Here is a 20,646-nt window from a genome sequence, read left to right on the forward strand (position 1 = left end):
GGGGGGGGGGCTATTCAGTGTCTGTTCTTAGCTACTTTCCATATGGAATATAACCAGAACCTCTAAGAGAGGTTAGGCAAAGAAAGATGGTCTGAAGTGGAGACTAGGTTGCTAGAGAAAGCTGACTGTGAAGAGTCCACAGTCAAGTATTTGTGACATACTTGCTAAGGCTGTGTCAGTTGCTTCCCTGGATGGTCCTTCATGGCCCCTGCCAGATGTACAATAGTACTGTGCACTGGGCTGGGTGTTTGCTTTTAAGGACAAGTTTTATTTCTTATTCATCTCCGTATCCTCAGGGCTTAGTGCCATAATTGGACAGAGCTTGGATTACAATAAATGTTTGCTCAAGGTATTTCTGTAGCATAATAATTCTCAAGGGCGATAGATATTTTGTTCTAGGATATAGTCAAGAAAGAAGAGTTCACAAGCATAGTTCTTGCTTACTTAGTAGGTCTCCTGATCTTGCTTACTTAGTAGGAGGTCTCCTGAGTACACATCTTAGAAAGCATGATTCCACAGCTTCAAATACATCATCTTGAGGCAACAGATTTCTAGTCATTGGATGTGAGAATTGTTCGACTTGCCCCTTTTAGAAAGGTATGTCTAGTAACACATGCGCAGAATTCCTTTTTCTGCATGACCTATAAACATCTGGGTTCCTTAAAGTTGGGATCTGAGCTGTGGCAGTGTGTAAATTTCCCATAGTTCTTCCCCATCAGCACTTAGAAATCTGAGAAATCAAGTAACAAAATTGGGCAAGGCCTGGTGGCGAATGTCTGTAATTCTAGCCAACTGACTGTGTAGACACAGGTGGAATGACCATGCTTTTTATTTTTCTTAAGAATGAATGAAGAAGAAAAAGAAATCTAAGTAATATTCCTACCTACCAGAAATCCCAGAGAATGCTCACTCAACCACGTACGATGATCCTGATATATCTGTGCCTGGGCTTTTCTTGCCAGTCCTCACTGTCCTGCATAGCTCAACTGTGGGCTCTTGTCTTGGGTAGTAGTTAGCAGGTGGCTGTGTCCTGGGCTCCTGGTTCTACTGCCCCTTGCTTAATCTATACTACCAGCACCCAGAGTGAACTTTCTAAAGATGTTCATCAAATTCTTCTGTTGAACATAATATATTAATGGTATTCCCCTATGTGAGAGTAACACCTCAGTTTACTCCCTACATGGCTTCAATCATATTAAACACTTTACCATACCCCCAATTAGTGGATTATTGTTTTGTGTACCCTTCTCTGTCACTCTACCTTCTGGGAGATATCCACTCATCCTGTGAGTCTCAGGTTAGATGCCAGCCGTGGAAACTTGCTTACAGTCTTATACTAGAATAAAGCTCCTCCCACATTGTTCCTAAATTCATAGCAATACATCAATTATTCCATAGTTAATATATTTTAAATTTGTCCCAACTAGAGTCCATAAGAAAAAGTCTCAGTATTAATTGTACATTTACTTAAAATTGATATATTCGAAGAATGATTAAAAATTCATAATTCACTAAGAATCAAGTCTTAGGAGATGGACTGGCTAACATGTGTTTTGTGCTGGTTAGTTTTTGTCCCATCTGAGGAAAGGGAGCCTGGGCTGAAGAAATGCCTCTTCCAAACTGGCCTGTATACATGCTGGTTGGGGCATTTTTTTTGATTAATGGTTGATGTGGGAGAGCCTAGTTCACTGGGCAGGTGGTCCTGGGTTATATAAAAACCAAACTGAGCAAGCCATGGGGATTAAAACAGTAAGCAACACTTCTCCATGGTCAGTTGCTTCAGTTCCTGCCTCTAGGTTCTTGTCCTATCTTCCTCAGATCTGGGAGTTATAACATGAAACAAACCCCTTTCTCTCCAAGTTGGTTGTGGTAAGTATTTTATCACAACAACAGAAAACAAACTAGGATGTCTATTTTCTGAAATTCCACATGTAAGTGTTAGTGAACATAGTAAGACATGACAGGTAAGGAAGGCACATAATAGATCCATTGATTTCCAAGTTATTGTGCTGAGCCGGAACGAGATGGGGAAGATTGGATGGAGTTGATACGAATATGACTAATGCCCATTGATTGATGTGGCTTAATTTTCACCCCTGAGCCCTACATTGCTGGCCTTGGTGGTGTATTCTTCCGTGTATTCTGACTAAATGGTGCCTCAAATATATATCAAACCCTTAATATATGAAAACAAAAGTATGACATCTTGAAATTAAAAAACCAAATTAATATTTCATACCAGTGCAGCAGTAAAACAATAAAAAAAAAAAAAACTTCTAGCAACTAAAATAAAAATTTTATTATTTTGATACTATTAAATTTCCAAAGCTTTTAACCTTAACTCAGGTTGACTAAAAATAGCAAAAATCAAATGAAAATTATTTGTTAGTCCTGTAATTGTTTAAAAGTGAGTAAACACACACACACACAAACTTCAGTTGGCTTTAATAAGTTTCTTCTGGCCCACACAGAACTCCTAAGGAGATTGCCTTCAAAAGAGTACAGCACTTTGAAGCCAATCTTGACTTCTTACATATTAATTAAACGTCTCAGAAAGCAGCTTAGTTTGAATTTAGCGTATTATAGAACAAATGTGAAACACCAACTAAAACAGAAGGTCAAAATTCTGAAAAGCTGATTTGATTTTATTCTCAGGAGGCCGCTGTACTAAAGCTGAATGACTTACATAAATACCTTTGGCATTTGCTGGACCCTGTTCCTAAACACAATGTTCATATTTCATCTATAATAAGAAAAGCATCTCAAAGATTTGCAAGGCACTAGTCTTGCTAGTGTCCAGTTTGGTGTCTTGAGTAAAGCGAGACTGGCAGAGTCAGCTTAATCCATAATGGAAAGTTGTGAGTGGGGAGCTTGGGCTGCTGGCAGCTGCTGCTGGGAGGCGTCCACAGCTGTACTCACTTGCACATGAGATTCTACCACTTGCCCACAAGGCAAGCAGCTCTGCCGAAGAGCTGAGGTCAAAGTATACACAGGACAGAGTTGAGAATGCTATCACAATTCTGAGTAGCTTCCCAGAGACCATAATAGTTTATGGCTTTCATTATAAATGAAGCTATACTTAAATGATATGTCTGCTTCAATTCTTCTTATTTAGATATCAGGAATGTGGTCTAGTTCACACTAAATGAGATGGAATTTGATGAAATTTATACAACTTAGACTCCAACTGCTACAGTCAAAAGTCAACATATGACCTCAAACTTATGACTGCAGTCTTTCAGCTTGTTTTTTTCTCCCATTTTTTAAAGCTAGTTCTCACCACACACATCTCTGTGTGAATAAATTTTGCCTCAAACCCATTCATACCACATAAAACATCTTCTCTTTGCCTTTTTTGTTTAGTCAAATTGAGAGCCAAGCTTATGGTTTTATAAAGAATGACTACAGCAATCTCAAAGTCTAGCTAACAGCGTTCCATTGATTGAAGCCCAAAATTAATTTTCACTAAATTTTTATTTGATTACTTCTACTTCTATATCAAAACAGATGTCTACTGGATCAGAGTTTCCTTATAGGCCAAGATTTGGTTTTCCTAATAAGCCAAGACATAGGTTTTGAAAGAAGGACCCTTAAAATCAAGACAGCCTAATGAAGGTAGGAGAAGGCCCTCCTAGCAGTATATTCTTGAGATATGTGCAATGGCTTGTTAAATATTAGTTGAGTGGTGTAACATCAGAGCTGACGGACAGAACTGTCACAGTAGTTTCTCTGTGTCTCTGAGTTATGCCTCCTAGTCCTCCAGCAGCTAAACCTCATTCTTGGCTTGGGAGCAGGACAGAACTGTCCCTGAGAGGTCATCTTTCTGGTTCTAACTGTTCTCTCTGCACACCCACAGTTCTACGGTTCTGGGGACAGCTTCAGGACCCTGATATGGAGAAGGCCATGTCTGTCATTAAACACTCCGTAGACCAATAAGTGAGAAGAAGGTAGGGTCAGCTCCTTTTTCCTCTCACAGAAATGGGCATTCTTTGGTAAAGAGAAGTACATCTTCTAAAATTGCTTATTTTCAATGCCTGTAAAAAAAATAATTGCCTGTTGACCATGTGTTGACTCTATAGAGAAAAGAGGCTGGAAATGGGGCCTCTTGTGTGTGTGATGCTGAGAATCAAATCCATGGCCTCAGGCCTGTTAGGAAAGTGCTATATACTGAGCCACTTTCTCAGCCTCATGGAGCAGGTTGGCACACATAACTGTGCATACAGAGTCCAGCTTGGCAGAGAGTGCATAGGTATAATGATGTGAAGAACACTGGTAGACAGTCAAGGGTAATAACTCATGCTCTTTTCAGCAGAAAAACCCCATGTGTAATCTGTTGAGTAGCCTTCTCATTAAGTTAGTTTTGAAGTCATTAGAATTTCTCTTCATGCAAAAACTAAAAATTAGCTAGACCTCCAATGGAAGACTCATCATCAACAACAAAAAGTACACGAACTTACAAAAAGTAGCATGAAATTGCTCTTAAACATAAGATTTGAGATGGTGTCAGGCCAAGATCCTTAGGCTGAAACAGGAGGATTACTAGGTGGGCTGTCTCACAAACACTAAGTAACAGAAAGCCCACCAAGATAGCAAAATAACAACAACAAAGGACCAACCAAAAATCCACAAAGCAACCAACCAAAAAAGACCCAATAATAACACTGTCCATGCAAAACAACAATTAACAACAACAACAAACCAACAAAAGATAACCAACAAGGGGAACACAAATTTTTCATTTTGACTCTCAATAGAGAAAGACTATTCTTCTTCTAATAGAATTTGAGAATTTCAGTGTCTTGACTTTCAACAACAACTTGGCATAGAATAAAGATTCCCCCTCCCCCCAAAATCAATTTAGACCTGTAGTACACACTGACACACCTTTGGATTTTAATTACCAAGTGAAGTGTGAATTAAATGAAGTATTTCTATAAAGGTTTGATCAATCTAGCCAACTTCATGTGATATGCTCAGATATGATTCAGTTTAAGAAAATGGCCCAGAGAAAGGAGCAGAAACTTAAAAAAAACTTTAAATAAAGACAGTTGAATACTCAGGTAGCTTTGACTCTTAGGAGGCAATATGCTCTCTTACTCTAATTCACTACATATTTTGGTGTTGTCAAATGCACAGAATGAACCAATGTTATTATAATCACTAAGCATTGAATTCCTGGAGGTTACGAATCTGTAGAGAAATTAGTTTATTATTGAACCAGCTCAACCCCCATTGAGAATGGAGATATCTTGTCAACTTACAACTTTGGTGCCAGGCCATATCCTATGATCCTGTTTGTTTCATGAGGAAAAGGAGTATCTGTGACATTCAGTTCTGCCTTTTCTAATCTTCCTTATCTATCAAATTATGGCACAGCAAATTATTAGCATGGCATTTTCTTGCTTCAAACTATAGTTCTAAGTGTACTGCAAAACCATATCAGAACCCCAAGCGATGAGAATTTAATTAACTATCCATTATTCCCTGACCAAAGCTCATGAGGGACTAGAGTAGGGTCAGCTCCTCTCAATTCATTAGAGGAGAGAGAGCATCATCATGCTCTCTATCGTGCAGGGACAGCTAAGATCAACACGAGAACTTAACCCATACCAAGGAGGATGGAAGTGGGATGGAGAGAATGGGGTCTTGGTATAAGATCTTGAAGATTTATACTGACCTCCGAGTGAGGACTGCAACACTGACCTGGCCCAAGTCAGGGGGCTTTCCCACTGAAAGAAACATACATAGCTGACTCACTCTGAGGAGGAAAGGTAGAACTGTAAAAGTATGGGAAGCAGGCTTTAAAAATCCTACAGAAAAGTGTGAGGCATTTTCATATTTAGTCTACAACTGGTGAGTGTGAAATCTGCCCTAGAATTCTGAAGACAAACACAGCAAAGTGACCTGTGCATCAGGTCACCAAACCTGAGGCCCTCCACACACGCTCTGCTTCCCCACTTTCCATAGCCATCCCTGGATAACACAGCAGAGATCACTCCGATCCTCCTGACTTTATGTGTTCAGACACTGCTCTGACAGTCAGGATGTGATTGATGGTGGCAGTCATCATTCTTGTTACCCATAATTACTAACAGTCCCATAGTCATCAACATCTCAAGACTAAAACCTGGCTAGCCACACACCAGTCAGACTCACTAGTTTTAGTGAAATGTGCCTGGGCCAAGATAGGTATGTAGAATGAGGAATTCCTGGGAACTCTCTAATCCACCATATTCCTCCCTCTTCTTAAGGATATGATAAGCTCACACTCTCACCTTCAGTGGTCTTAAAGCCATGGAGCATGCTCCCGTCCCTCTCAAGCTCTTCCAGAATATCATCCTTCTTCTGTGAGGACTGCTTTCCAAGACCAAGCTTATCACAAAACTGTTTCTGACTGCATTCCTCCTGAATGTCAATAATTTGTAAAGAAGTGTGGCCCTATAAGGGTCACTCTAACTTATTCCTTCAAGCAAATCCTTCCCTTTCTTACAATATCTCCTAGCACCAGGAGCCGATCCTCTCAACTAAGGAGTTCTGGGAGCTGTGATAGAGTAAGTAGTGACTGAATAAGAATGAGGATGAAAGGACAAGGACACCAGAAGGAACTGCGGCAGGAAGCCCTAAAGGAATGGCCACTGGGTGTTGGTAGCAGGTCAGTCAGAGGCATAGTGAAAAGCCTCATCGCTATCTCTGAAAGAGAGGAGTGCACCATGTAAGATACAATAGCTCTTCAAGCTCTGGGATTGCCATCTTTAGTGTTTTCTATACAAACTGATTCCTATCATGCAAGCCCAATGTTATAAGGGATCCAATCTCTGATATAAGGGTCTATTTCAGTGAGTCAAAAGTGTGCCCAGCTGGTCAGGTCCCGTCAAAGGGTAAACATGGATGGAAAGACATGGGACCTAGGTTTGGGTGCTGGCATGGTTCTCAATGATTTGAAAGTCTCTTAGAGGGTATGCCCATCTATATAGCAGGGAGGCTGATGTCAGCAGTCAGCATGGAAGCTTACAGAGAGCTAGGTATGCTCATGTCGTGAAATAATCACAGCTGCTCTCTATCTATTTAACATTTCATAAGCAACCAAGCAGAGACTCCTGTTAGTCACTGATGATGAATTTTACCCCAATCAAAAAAAAAATGTCACTTTTTATAATACTTTTGAATCAGAGCAGAAACCTGATGAAAAGTTCTATGGGTCAACAAATTATCAGCATTTTTTATAGTTTTGACTTTAAATTAAGAAAAATAAAAGCATTTGCTTATGTGTGTATATGTGTGAAAGTCAGAGGACAGCTTGCAGGAGTTGGTTCTCTCCTCCCATCATGCTCAGGGATCCTGATACTCACGGTATCAGTCTTAGTAGTCAGTACCTTTACCCACTAGGCTCGACTTTTGACTTTTAAAAGGACTAATGTGCTAGTAAGCCATCTGTCTTCATATTGTCTGTCTATTCTGGGATGTTTATTATCTACCTGTGTAATGAACCTTAAACTCAACCATTCCATGGGAAATGTCATTCCAAACTCAACCATTCCATAGAAAGCCATCTATCTTCATATTGTCTATCTATTCTGGGATGTTTATTATCTACCTGTGTTATGAACCTTAAACTCAACCATTCCATGGGAAATGTCATTCCAAACTTAACTATTTCATGGGAAATGTCAATCTGTCAGCTACTTCTTCCAAAAATAATGCCAAAAGTCTATATTAAAGTATCTATTGCATCCAGAAATAGCATTGGAAAATGAAAGAAGATATAAACATTTAGTTGAGTGCTTTTAGTTTTAATTTTTGTCTGATTTACCATCTAAATACCATCTTTATGTTGTAGCAAAGCAAAAATAGCTCACACAACTCTAGTCCTCATAAAAAATTTTTTAGTGCACAGTACAATACTATGAACTACAGGCATGTCACTGCACAGATGTCTTAAACTGACACATTTCACACGTCCTCAACTGCAGACCCTTAGGCAGACTCCTCAGCTCACTTCCTGGACAACTATCATTTTCACCTGTTTGTTGGTCTATCTAAATAGGATTTGCCCTTCTGCCACTAGATTAGTTCACTTAGCATAATGAATTGAATATTTTTAAAATGCTTAATGAAATCTCAGCTGCTCAAAGTATAAGGCCTAAAGATGCCTTGGATTGCTAATTATATGATACAATGACCCCAAACTATATGCTACTCTCTCTGAGTCTTTCAAGACAAAATGTGGCTCTGACTTAGGAAAATATTTTATGATGTCAGGATAAGCATAGGTAGTCTCAGTGTGCAAGTATGCTCACTTCAGTTAGGTGGTCTCCTCTAATACAAAAAAGAAAATCATAAAAACCAATGCTTACGATATATCATTTGCCCCACAGGTTTATTTCCCATCCACTAACCCTGAACTCTTGACTGTAGTGTGTCATTAACTTGTAAGGATAGCATGAGATGGAAGATTGCAGGAGTGCCTTAGGCCAATTAGACATAGGGCCTAGTAAGCAAAGGGTGCAGTGTTATCTCCAAAAGGGAGCTGAGGGCCAGTGAGACTGCGTGAGCCCAGCGCCCTGAAATACACACAGATATAGTGCTTAACAAAGAAAACTGTTATACTAGAAAATGCTCAGGAAACAGAGCAGCAGAAATCCTGCACGGAAGTTTCAGTTGAGAAAAACCATGGGGGTTAAGAAGTGGCTCCATTTCACTTTCCGATTAGTGTTTCAGATACAACAGTACTCCTAAAACAGGAGTGTTCCAAACAAAGCAAAACAAATTGAGAATTTTGAAAGTATTACTTTGAACCGTTATGAAGCTATCTTTTTTTTTTTTTTTTTTTTTTGAGCATTAAAAGTTCAAATACTGAGGCTGGAGAGATGCATGGCTGAGTGGTTAGGAGGATGTACCACTCTGATAGGCTGGAGAGATGCATGGCTTAGTGGTTAGGAGCATGTACCACTCTGATGGAGGATCAGAGTTTGGTTTCCAGCACCTACACAGAAGCTCACATCTGCTTATTGTTCCAACTTCAGGGCTCCAGACATCTTCTTCTGACCTTGAAGGGACCCATAGTGGTACACATACCCCTATGTGGGCACATACACATAAATAACTCTTTAAAGAAAGTTCGAGTATTATAAATTTCCTAACATCCAATCAAAAGGGGTGGGGTTACTCACTGAATATTATATGCATATTATACTCAGTACTACCAATAGCGGCCCTGATGTCTTAGGGGAGACTTACTAAGACAGATGAGTATCACTGAAGCAGAAACAGAAGTTTTAAATATTCTATGCCAAATTTATGACTGAAGCCACACACAACAGTGGCCAGTCTTAACCAGTAAAACTAAGAACTCCAAGCAAAAACCACCCCTTTCATTCCTAATTGATAGTACCTATCCTTAATAAACCTCTATCTCTACCAGGTGCTCAGTCCCCTGTGCCAAGCTGCCGAGTCTGGTTTCTAGAGTGAAACTGCAAACACAAAACTCACTCATGCCCATATGCATCTCTTCATCAATCTCCTACCGACCCATTTTCTCCGGCTTACGCCAGCCCTCCTCTCAACTGCTCTACTTTCTTCCAACCTTGGCACAGGAAGACGCCCATCTGTCCATGTCAAGTTCTCTCCATGCCTTTCCTTTTAGTACACTAGTGATCTAACCTCTCCTGCCCAGTCCTTCACAGCCTTGGTCTCTGGTCTGTTCCCAAGAACGAACTCTGACTTTCAATATGCATCTTGCCACTATCTGGGTTTGCACCCCCTGGTGTCTTTCCCAAAGCTGATTTCACCTAGAAAGCGTCAGTGAACAGAATTCTTATTTCATAAATTAGAATGATTTTATTGGAGAGTTATAAATATGTTCAACTTAATATCATTATAAAGATATATAATCTATATTGTAGATATGTTTGTACATAAAGGGATATTTTCTTTTAATACACACAAAGCAGTGTGTATTACAGAGGCCCCTTTAAAAATAGATTGTTAAATATTAGGGACATAACTTAGAAGAAGAAAGGTGTCCCATGTGCCTTAAACAGTTTTTGAAAATGGTTTCTCTTGGAGTCTTTCCTTCTACCCCCAATTGTACTGGGAACCTATTAGGTGATGCCAAAAACAGCAGATAGCCAAAAACTGCAGTGTTCTGAAAACTGTCCATCACTACCTGGTGTCAAGTTACCTGCTCTATATTTACATACCTTGAGTTTGCTATTTCCACTTTGGTTCTGGCCATGGCTGCCGCCCTTTGTGCGCCTTCAATTGCTCTATCCACCTTCTCCCTAGTTTTTGTATTTCTTATTGGTATAAGCTGCTTCCTTATCCCACGAACCAGGATATTATTTTTGTATTTTCCCTCTTCTTTGGAGCCATCAGGAAACACAGTGCAGCCGTACCCATGCCTCTTGTTATTGGCCCACTCGCCTTCGTACTTCATGCCGTTGGAGCGTTCACTGATGCCGAAGCCATTGCGCTTATCGTTCTTCCACTCACCCATGTAGGTTTCTGTAGTAGTGGCATCTACATGATCTTCCACAGGGCAAAAATCACAGTCGACATCACCGAAGCTGATGGTGGAGTTGGCATCGCTAGAACTGATTCTGCTCATGGCTGCATCACTGCGGACCGAGCTGCGCTTGCTGGAGATGGAAGACTTGGATTCAGACTTGCGGAGTTTCATGCTGCCGAGAAGGGAGCCCCGACGGAAGAGGCCACCCTTCTTCTTGCCCAGTTCTGCGTCCGCATGGAAGTTGAGCACAAAGCCACCTCTTGTGCCAGCCGGGCTGTCTGCCGCTGCGGCTGCAACTTCATGCAGCAAGCTGCCATTGCTCTGCTCGCTGCGCAGTGAGGCCAGGGAGGTGCGCAGTGGGGAGCGGATCACCGTGGCCATGCCATAGGGTACACTCTGGCGTACACCGTAGCCATGTCGCATGCCTCCAGCCCACTGGCCTTGGTAGGTACCTTCGAGAAAGAAGATCAGCATACAGTGAGTCTTCACTGACTGTATTTGCATACTGAGAGTACAGTACCTGGGGCAGGAAGAGCCAGGGTCAAATTTAACATACAAATGGCTACCTGGTGACTTTGACTCTCATGGCTTTAATGTATAAATTTTCCTGATAGCCTGACTTCTGCTTTTTATTTAAATTTTTAAATGAATGATAGGCATGCATGGGAACCACTGTGTGTTTCTCTGGGGACTAAACCTAGGACCTTATACACACTAGGCTAATAATACTCCATCAGTGAGCTACATCCTCAGAGCTGTGAGCCATTTTTTTTTTCCTAATACAAAAGGAATGATCATTAGAAATCATCTTTTCTTGTCTGAAAGCATCAAAATAAGACAGTGCCACAGCAGGGAAAACAAAACAAAATAAAACAAAACAAGTCAAGGTTTCAAATATTTAGCTGAAAAAAAAAATGGCTTTTATGTCTATGCCCAGGTATACATTCGAAAAAGCACACAGGTTTAACATTAGTAACAGTGATCAGAATACTTGGGGCATGGTTGTCCAACAAGTTGTCCTGGCTTTTCCTACACTTAGCAAGGGCAAGCTGTTGAATACTGAGGACTGGTGGGGTGAGAGTTGGGGTAAAGATGGGGTGTGTATACTACCATATTATTTGCTATATCTGGTTTCTCCCATTATGGATCTCTCTAGTCTCTGCCAAAGCTTTGAGTCTCACCACGCTGGAAGTATCTAAGGGCAGGAACTTACTTTCAAAAGAGGACAAACGTCTCAGACTCATGGCTTATGCATTCTGTGGTTTCTGCCTGTCTGAAGATAATGTTTAAAGAGCTTTAAAGAACTGACAGGATGGAAGAAGCATTTCCAAATCTCAGAAGAATACTCAGCAATATCCATTAAAATTCTGTTGATCCAGATCACTTTTTCTACAAATATTATACTTTTTAGGAATAAGATATACCCTAAAAATAGTTTCAGAGTTCTTCTGCTTAATAACCAAGAAGTTTCAAAAAACAACCTGGAGGAGGTTTTTAGATGCTCTTTGGAAGCAATGAAGGAGCTCAGAATTTTCAAAGTGAAGGCTATTTCCTTTCAATTAAAGGTAAGTTTGGCATTCTAGTATGCCCCCAGAACGGCTATCTGAGAAAAAGTTCAATGTAATTACTTTGGTGTTATTCTTCCTAACAATTCCCGAAGCCAAAGAATATAAATCATGATTACAGTCTGTGGTGGTCTTGATTATGTGTTGTAATTTACAATACCTTGCAGACTTCCAGCCACTGGGATACAGGTATCCTTAATATGGCAAGAGATAATGCTGTTGGGTGCTAGTATTTCTGAAGATGGTTCTTAGTATGTAGCCCAGGCTGGCCTGGAACTCTTAGTCCTCCTGCCTCAGGAATGCAGGGATTACAAACACACATCACCATGCCTGTCTAGTGCTTTATGTCACTGTATAAATAGAAACTGTTCCTAAGTCAATTTCAAGACCCCCTTCTCTTTCTTCTCATGCTGACATATTTACATTATATAAAACACCAACAACAGAGTAACAATTAAATACTAAGGGGTCTGGTACCACAACTGCTATATCCTGAGTAGACATGGAGTCTTAACTTCAATGCCTATAAATTTCTAAAGAGGGTAGGGCACAGCTCTCAAAACAGGGCAAGATTATTATATACAACCATTTCAGAAGCTGAGTGTGGAAGTATATGCCTGCAATCCTAGCACTTGGAAGGCTTAGGTCAGTCTGGGCTACTCAGCTGAACCCAGTTTTAAAAGATACCCCCACGATAATAAGCTTCCTACTAAGTAATAGTTATCTTCAAACACTGCTGCCTCAATAGGAAAAAACAATGAATTATTAGAAACTTTCAACTTTGACTTTTCCTAGATGAACCCTAAATAGTAGGATAAAAGTTATATAACCTTATACACACAATAAAACAAACCACTGTATTTAATATTTTGTTTTGTTAAAACACCATATTTCTATTACTCTAACTTTTCTACAGAATGATTTTGCTAAAATAATTTGTAAAAGATGCTATTTGGCATAAGTAGTTATGCTTTTAAAACACAACCATAACATAACCAAGTAAATCATTTAGTAGACAGTGATGGAAACTGAATGGGTACTTTCCTCCAAAGGACAGCTCCAAAGCCAAGTAAGTCTGGATTTACTTCCCCAAAAATCTGCTTGAACACTCAGGCTGTTTATAAAGAACAGCTAGGATTAGAAAGTTTAAATATCTTTGGAACTATCAAATACAACAGGGGCAGGGAACAAAGGTATCAGTGCCCAGTGGCTATATCACAGTATTGGAAGAATCCCTCCAGGATATGCACAGCACCACTAGAAACCAGTTTGCACAAAGTCTAACCAGTTGGTCTGAAATTTTTAAGAGGTTTGGTTTAGTCAAGGAACCTAGAAAACAAGACCTATTTCTCTATGAAGCAGGTGGTCTCCAAGTTCTTTTGTCCAAAAGGAGTTGTGACTTACTATTCTCTGTGCCTAAGACACAGGGCATGTTTAACACATAAACAAATGTGTTTTGTTGTTGTTGTTTTCTTTTTTCTTTTACTGCACAATCTTGTCAAGAATAGCTTCTGAACCAAAATGAATTTTAGTCAAATTTGAACTATTGTGTACCAAACTTAAGTATATGCTTTGGATGGCTAAAATCAACTATAAATCTAGTTTAAAAAACAATGGCTGGGACCGAGGATGTGTCCTGGCCCATAAACCTGGTCCTTGGAAAGGTAGAGGTAGAATGCTTATAGTTCAGAGTCACACTCAGCTTAAAGCTACAGTAACCCTGTCTCAAATACATAAATAGCACAGTGGGTCTTCCTAGATATCTTCCATAACTTTATAGTAGGTTTATAATAAAGTGTAACAGATCAGAATTTGCACAAAAGAATCTGGGCATCTGGATTTGAATTTCATGAACATGATGCATTTAGTTCTTAATATTTGGGGACACTTTCAGTGACGCTTTACAAAGAAATCTCTAGTGAAATAAAATGAGAGTTCTCACACGGAATTCTTCCTTCCCTGCTGTCGCTAAAAACATGCAGGCAGGGAGGCAGAATGAAGCTAACTCAGGATTAGAGAAGCTGGTAGTCCTACTTGGACTAAAATCTCTGAATGAATTAATTGTATCAATGTTTAGGCCATTGTTTTTAAATTATGGATTTTCTGATAAAATGTGTTAATGTGAGGAAAGGCAGGGTACTGACCAGCTCAGAGCAGGCACTCAAAAGTGACTTACATGTTTAACATTTTTTCTTGATTATAGCATACCAGGATTTTGTTTGTTTGTTTGTTTGGTAGAAAAAGAAAGACATGGTGCTGTGATGATACATAATTTTGTTTTTTTAAATTTTCAAAGTTGGTTTAAAACAGAAGGCAGATTTTCACAGTTACTCGGAGATGCATTTGGCCTTGTACAAACAGCACAGACGCTGTGTTGCTTTCACTGTGCTCTCTCATGCTTTGACTACTAAGCATAACAAATACCCTAAATCACTAATTAATTTAACGAGTTTTAACTTCTAAAGGAAGTCTATATTGTAATTAAATTATAATAAAATAAGTCTATCTTATCTTTAAAATAAGGGCTATAAAATGATCATATTACTAAAACAACCAAATTTTTATTGTTGAACACAGCATTTTACTACATCAAAGCTAAGGCAGAAACAATATTTGTAAGGCTGTCAACCAAGGCATTTTATTGTGGTTACAGTAAAGGGCCTCTGTAAAACTACCAAGGTACTCAGGGCTCAGCCTGTACTAAGATACCCCTTAATCCATGAGAACCATATCCTCATTTATACTGTAGGGCACAATGATATCCAAAAAAAAAAGCAAATCCTACCATTCTGCTGTTTTGCATTTGAGACACGGCCCAAGTGTTTTGAGCAAGTGAAGTGTACAAACTGTATAAGCTTTTATATAAGCAATAGCATAACAGAATTTCAGTGAGCTGAAGAAACTTTTATTTGTATCCCTTTAATATCCTACAACTCTGAAGCAGCTTAATTCCAAAAGGTGACATCGACTCCTACAATCCTTTTCAATTAAATATGACTATGTTTATTATCAGAAAATAGACTTTGCCCAAACATAAGCCCTATTCTTCTCTCCCAGCTTTGTTTTTAAAGAAATTAATCAAGTTTTGACCCCTGTTTCACTAATGTATGCTTTCCTAGTGAAAAAAATGAACCCACTCCTATAACATACAGAAATTATAAGGCAAACATTGTTAAATCGCAACCAGGCTTACTTTTTAGGCCACACCCCCTTAATGTATAGCGAGGATATAGCATACTCTTTAACCTTTTTAAATATTTAGTGGAAACTCCGTCGATTTTTCCTAAAGCATTTCCCCAAGATCTCCAGGTCATCAAAGATTACAGTTCTGCTGATTCAAAAGTACTTTAAGGAGCCAAGAGAAAGGGAGAAAATTAGGAATGCCACTTGTTTTGGGCAGTGGCTCTGCTGCCTGAAACTAGGACTCTAGAAAATACACCCTCAATAAGGTCCAATTCCCCAACATCCTACTTATGGGGTTCTGGCTACTATCTTTAGGCTAACTGGAGGACCAGAAGCGAAATACGAGACTCTACGTGAAACCAAACCGCGCGGCGGTCAGCACCGACCGGGAGCCACACAGCTCAAGGCGTCCCTCTAACTCCTCCGGAGAGGCGATTTCAAACCCGGCCTGGAGAGGGAGGGATCAGGAACATAATGTGACAGGCTCAAGTGACAGCGTCCTCTCTCCTGCCCAAGCCTTCCCCGGGCAGCGCGGCTCTGGCCCCCGCCAGGTTCCTGCAACGCCTAACTCCCCGGGTATGGACACCCCGCCCTCCCGGGGAGCCGCAAACATTCGCGACCCAGCCCCGTGTCCAAGTGGTCTTGCCCGGGATGGGGAGGAGGGCGAGAGCGAGGGTAGACTCCCCAGGTGTTTTGGCGGGTTTCCGAACACGTGCTCCTCGCGTCCTCCCTACGTCCCCACAGCCCGGGAAGAGCACACCGCGCCAGCCCGCGGAGACGCGCGACGCCGCTCACCTCCGTCTCCGTAGGTCTCCACGCCGTACCCGTCCTGCAGCCCGTTACTCCAGGTCCCCTCGTAGCGGGCGGGGGTGCACAGGCTCTGCCGGACCCCGTAGCGCCCCTTGAAACCATGTGACCACTCCCCCCGGTACATCCACTTGCCCTTCGTCTCCACCCCCAGCCCGTGCCGCTTGCCCTGCGCCCAGTAGCCCTGGTAGGTGTTGCCGCTGGGCCAGGTGTAGACTCCAACCACCTCGAAGCCGTGCGACCAGGAGCCGGAGTACTCGCCCTGGCCCTTGGGCCCGGTGCAGATGCCATGCCCGTGCGCTTTGCCCTCCTCCCAGCCGCCGCAGTAGGTGCCGCCATCGTCGAAGTCGAACCTTCCGCCCGTCATTCGGGGGGCAGCCCCGGCGCGCTCCCCGTGGGGGCACGGATGCGGGCAGAGCTGGGCTCGGCAGGGTGTAGCTCGGGGATGGGGACCCGTCGGGCGAGCTCACGACTGCGCCCCGGGCAGCTCGCAACGCCTTTCGGCTCCAGTCCGACGCCGCCCCGGTCCTCCCCTCCTCTTTCGCTGCCGCCTCACTCCCTCCTCCTCCGCCGCCTCCCCGGCCAGCGCCGCGCGCGAGAGGACAGCCCAGTCTCCGGAGCGGACCTTCAGCTGCTCCCACCCGCCCACGTGAGCCGGGCGCCGCCCCGTGCCCGCCCCTAGTCCCCTCCCTGGGCGCCGAGGCCCGGCCCTGCGATGCGACGCGCCCGCCCGCCCGCCGGGCCCTGCCCCCAGCCCAGGGAGCCGCGCTTCCCCTCCGGCTCCTTGGAGTGAGAGCTCCCGGCGCGCACGTGCGTCCGCGCCAGTGGGCTGTGTCTGGGAGGGCCAGTGTACTCTGAGACGAGCGACCGTCAAGCCTGCGGATGAAGGTGCGGCTGCCGGTGTTGGGGACAGGCTCTTTGCTGCTGGAACATCCACCTTTTGGGCTTTTCTGTAGTGTTTAATCTTCTTCAAGTGAGGCCACGTGTGTGATAGGGTGAGTGTGTGTGGGTGGTGTGGTGTGTGTGTGTCTGCATAGGGTTTGTAGTTGCATTTTTTCCCAGCATTTCAATTTGTGCTCTGTTGGATTTGTCATGTGCAGCTGTCATCATGAATTAATATGCTCCAAATATATGTGTGCATGTGATAAATCTGTGGCAGCCTGGATATAATTGTGCAGAATGTTCTTTACACCTACCCATTTCAGGGCACATGTGTTTGCACTTCTTTTCATGAAGATCCCAAGAGAGGCAATGCAGTTTGAAAGAGCACAGCATCAGTTGTTTGGGTTTTATTTGTAATAACGATGGGCTTTTTAGCTGGCATTGCAGGAGCACAGGGCATTGTCTTTTGCATTGCAGCCTGTTCCCTTATCTGTTCTCAACTTCAAAAATTCTTCAGCCTGGAGCTGCGTACCCAAACAAGCTCAGTCTGTATATATTGTGTGAGTGCCTAGAATGCATACCTGGGACCTCTCCATGGGTGCCCACTGTTTAAAAAAGTAAACAGGTTTTCAAGGAGGAATATGGTAAGTAAAGCACTCCTCTAAAGGAACAAAGAAGCCATGAACTTCTAAGCCCAGGACAGGTGTCAGCTGATCCACTCTTCTGCAGCAGCACTGCTTTGTTTAATTCACTTCTGATACCTCCTCTAAAGCTTCTCTCCATTTTCTCAGTGGAAATACCCTTCCTTTACTGTGTTAGGGAATGGCTTGGTGTATTTCGATGGTAGCACCCGTGAAGAGTTCAAGAATTGCTAACAGGATAGTTGAATCACAAGGAGAATCTTTTAGGAGTAGCATTGGTCTCTCCTTACCTTCACAGTGCAATGATCTCTCCTCACCTTCACAGTTCAAGTGGAGCAAGTCTTACTCAGTCACAAGCCAGGGTCTCAGGAGGCCTCTCAGAGAGTGCGTTCCTGCTGCTCCCCAGGCAGAGAGGCTTCTGCAAGACAGGTGAGCACGTAGACCGCTCACTAGCTAGTTAATAATCAGATATAAACCTCCGAAAGGACAACTATCAAAAGGAGAGCAAGAGAAAAGGAGTCTTTCCCAAGCAGAATTGTCTCTCTCAGAACTGGAAACAAACAAATAAACCAATAAACAAACACCAGCTCTGTTTATACTGAGCCAAATCACCAAAGAGAAATAGAAACCCTCATCCATGGTCCTGCTTGTGGAGTACCAGGAATAGTCCTTACCCTAGTGGCCTCAAATAATTAGGTATCTTGCTTAGCATCCAGTTCTGGACTGGGGACTGATTTAGGCCACTGGGAAAATGAGGACCCAAGGCTCTGCAGCTGACTCAGTCACAGAAAACACTGGTGTTGGGGGCTCATGTAGACTGATCAAGTCCCACCTGCTCTGAGGGTTTGGTCTGATAGGAAAAGAAGAGTTGCTCAAACTGATACTTCTTTTCTTTGTCTTTCAATTGGCTTTCTTCCCAGAATAAGAATTTATGCTCTGGTTTTTGTTGGGTTTTGGTTTGGGACCTACTTCTAGTGTTAGAATCCTAGTGGTCTTTAAGAGCTTCTCCTCCTTCTTCTTCTTCTTCTTCTTCTTCTTCTTCTTCTTCTTCTTCTTCTTCTTCTTCTTCTTCTTCTTCTTCTTCTTCTTCTTCTTCTTTTCCTTGAAGTATTCGTTTTCTTCCCCAATTATCTAAAACTGAGGACTTTCATGGAGTACACTAGACATCACAATTTTCTGGCTTCTGCAAAAGCTATGCAGTTATCCATGATGCAGGGAAAATAATGGTAAGTCTGCACCCATCCAAGCAGTGTGTGGAGGTTTGTGTAGTATAACACACAGCTGTTTACATCTTAATCTGCTCTTCTGCCTAGCGTTCCTTAGAAAGAACCTTAAGTAAAATTGAGAACCTTGCAGTAGATATGAGTTGTTTAATTTGAACAAAACTTACTTCTAACCTAACTGCCACTGACTTCCATGGAAGAAGGTTAGTATTGAACTTTTACTGGCTCCTGAACAATTTTTCAACCAATTAAGAGCATGAGCCATGTTTCTATTTACCTCATGCCTCCTCGTCCCATAGCTGTGTAGATAAAAGTAAAAATTGAGTTTTGGTGGCCATGCTGAGAACAGAGGGCAGAAGAGGCGCAGAGCAAGCGGACTCTGGCAGGGCAATGCTGTTGCAGTTTCAGAGTCAGGGTTAGCAATGTCCTTATGTTCTCTCTCTGGACCTCTGCCCTGGATAGGGGTTGAACTGAACTTTAAGACTGGATTAGTAAGAGGAGAATGTGAATGTTGGTGTGACAGGTGGAATGGGGGAGGTCAGTGCAGCCCAGGGGCCAACAATCACCACTCTGAGCAGCAGCCTTTCCTGTACTCAAAGCCCAGCCGTTGCAAGTGTCTCTTCTAAAAAATCATAATAAACAGTAAGCTGCTGCAGTGTATGTCCAGTTCATATGTTGGTAAGGATGTTTTACTTACAATTTAATGATGTTATTATTTTTTATTTAGTGATTTGATTTCATTAGAATTACTGAGAGTTTTAATAAAAAGTTTATAGATGACAAAAAGGATTGAAGTATGAGTGTTTATTGTTTCAGGAACATGAATTAAAGTACATAAAGACATATGTAGAATTAAAATGAGTCACATACTTCAAAATGAACATTATTACCTTGATTTGAAAATTCAAGAAATCCAAATGATTCATTTGTGATAAGTGTTCATAAAAACTTAAATGAATTTTAAATTTAATGAATTTTGAAAAATTAGAAGATCTAAGTTTTTTAGCCAGCATGAAATCAGAAGAATACCAAAGTCAGTGCTTTTTAAATTGTTTAGGGCAATTACTACACACCAGAACTTGTGCTAAGCTTTTTAAATCTCGTTTTTCTATACTACTGATTGAACTCAGGGCGTGGCGTATGCCAGGCAAGCACTCTCCCTCCAAATATACCCCCAACCCTTCTTTATTTTTCTTTGAAAGAGGGTATTGGTGAGTTGAGTGCCTTGGCCTGGATCATTGAGTTCTCCTGGCTTACCATTCCTCCCCCGAATTATAGCCTTGTGCCAATGTGTCTTCAGTCTTTTAATACTGTTCTTATTGTAGAGTACTTTGAAAGCCCTCAGGTGGAAGATGGAGACAGCTTGGGTGTGAAGTAAGGAGGGGTGGTAGAGATGAGTTTTATTTCTTGTTTGGCTAAAGCCACTGTCTAGAATTTGAAGAACAAATTATAGTTAATTAGAGGAGTTGCTTATGGCTTACTCATGTTGGGGTAGAAAATCTCCAATTCATGCAAATACACCAAAGCTGAGGTAGCTCAGGGGCTGTATGGGTTTAGATCCCTGCACTGCCAACAAAACCCAGAAATACACACCAGGACACAGTAGGCAGTTGAGTAGTAATAAGCGTAAAAATCCTGAAAGTCAGTAACTTTTTTTCTCCTTTTCAGTAGTGCTTCCTTTTGAGATTCAAACTATTCACTCATGCCTTCAGAGGCCTGCTCTTGTCAGCATCTTTACGTCACTGACCTGTGCTCTAAAGGGAATAGTAGCTATTCCACAACTCCTCATCTGTATGCTGTCCCCTGCCATCATCTTAAACACCTTCACCCTAGCATCT

At 41.9% G+C, this 20,646-nt stretch overlaps 1 protein-coding gene across 1 annotated transcript in view; it reads right to left on the reverse strand.

The window, feature by feature from the left end:
- The window catches only part of Jph1 (junctophilin 1), a 98,040-nt gene extending 81,335 nt beyond the window's left edge, over window positions 1-16,705 (reverse strand). The window contains exons 1-2 of the mRNA XM_031366956.1: window positions 16,051-16,705; window positions 10,200-10,959 (exon numbers count right to left, since the gene is read on the reverse strand). Coding sequence (XP_031222816.1) covers window positions 10,200-10,959; window positions 16,051-16,429 — 1,139 coding nt within the window. The 5' untranslated portion in view covers window positions 16,430-16,705. The remainder of the gene's footprint in view (window positions 1-10,199; window positions 10,960-16,050) is intronic.
- Between the last annotated feature and the right edge of the window lie 3,941 nt (window positions 16,706-20,646).

Source organism: Mastomys coucha, unplaced genomic scaffold, assembly GCF_008632895.1.
Source record: "Mastomys coucha isolate ucsf_1 unplaced genomic scaffold, UCSF_Mcou_1 pScaffold14, whole genome shotgun sequence".
In the NCBI taxonomy this organism is placed as follows: domain Eukaryota; kingdom Metazoa; phylum Chordata; class Mammalia; order Rodentia; family Muridae; genus Mastomys; species Mastomys coucha.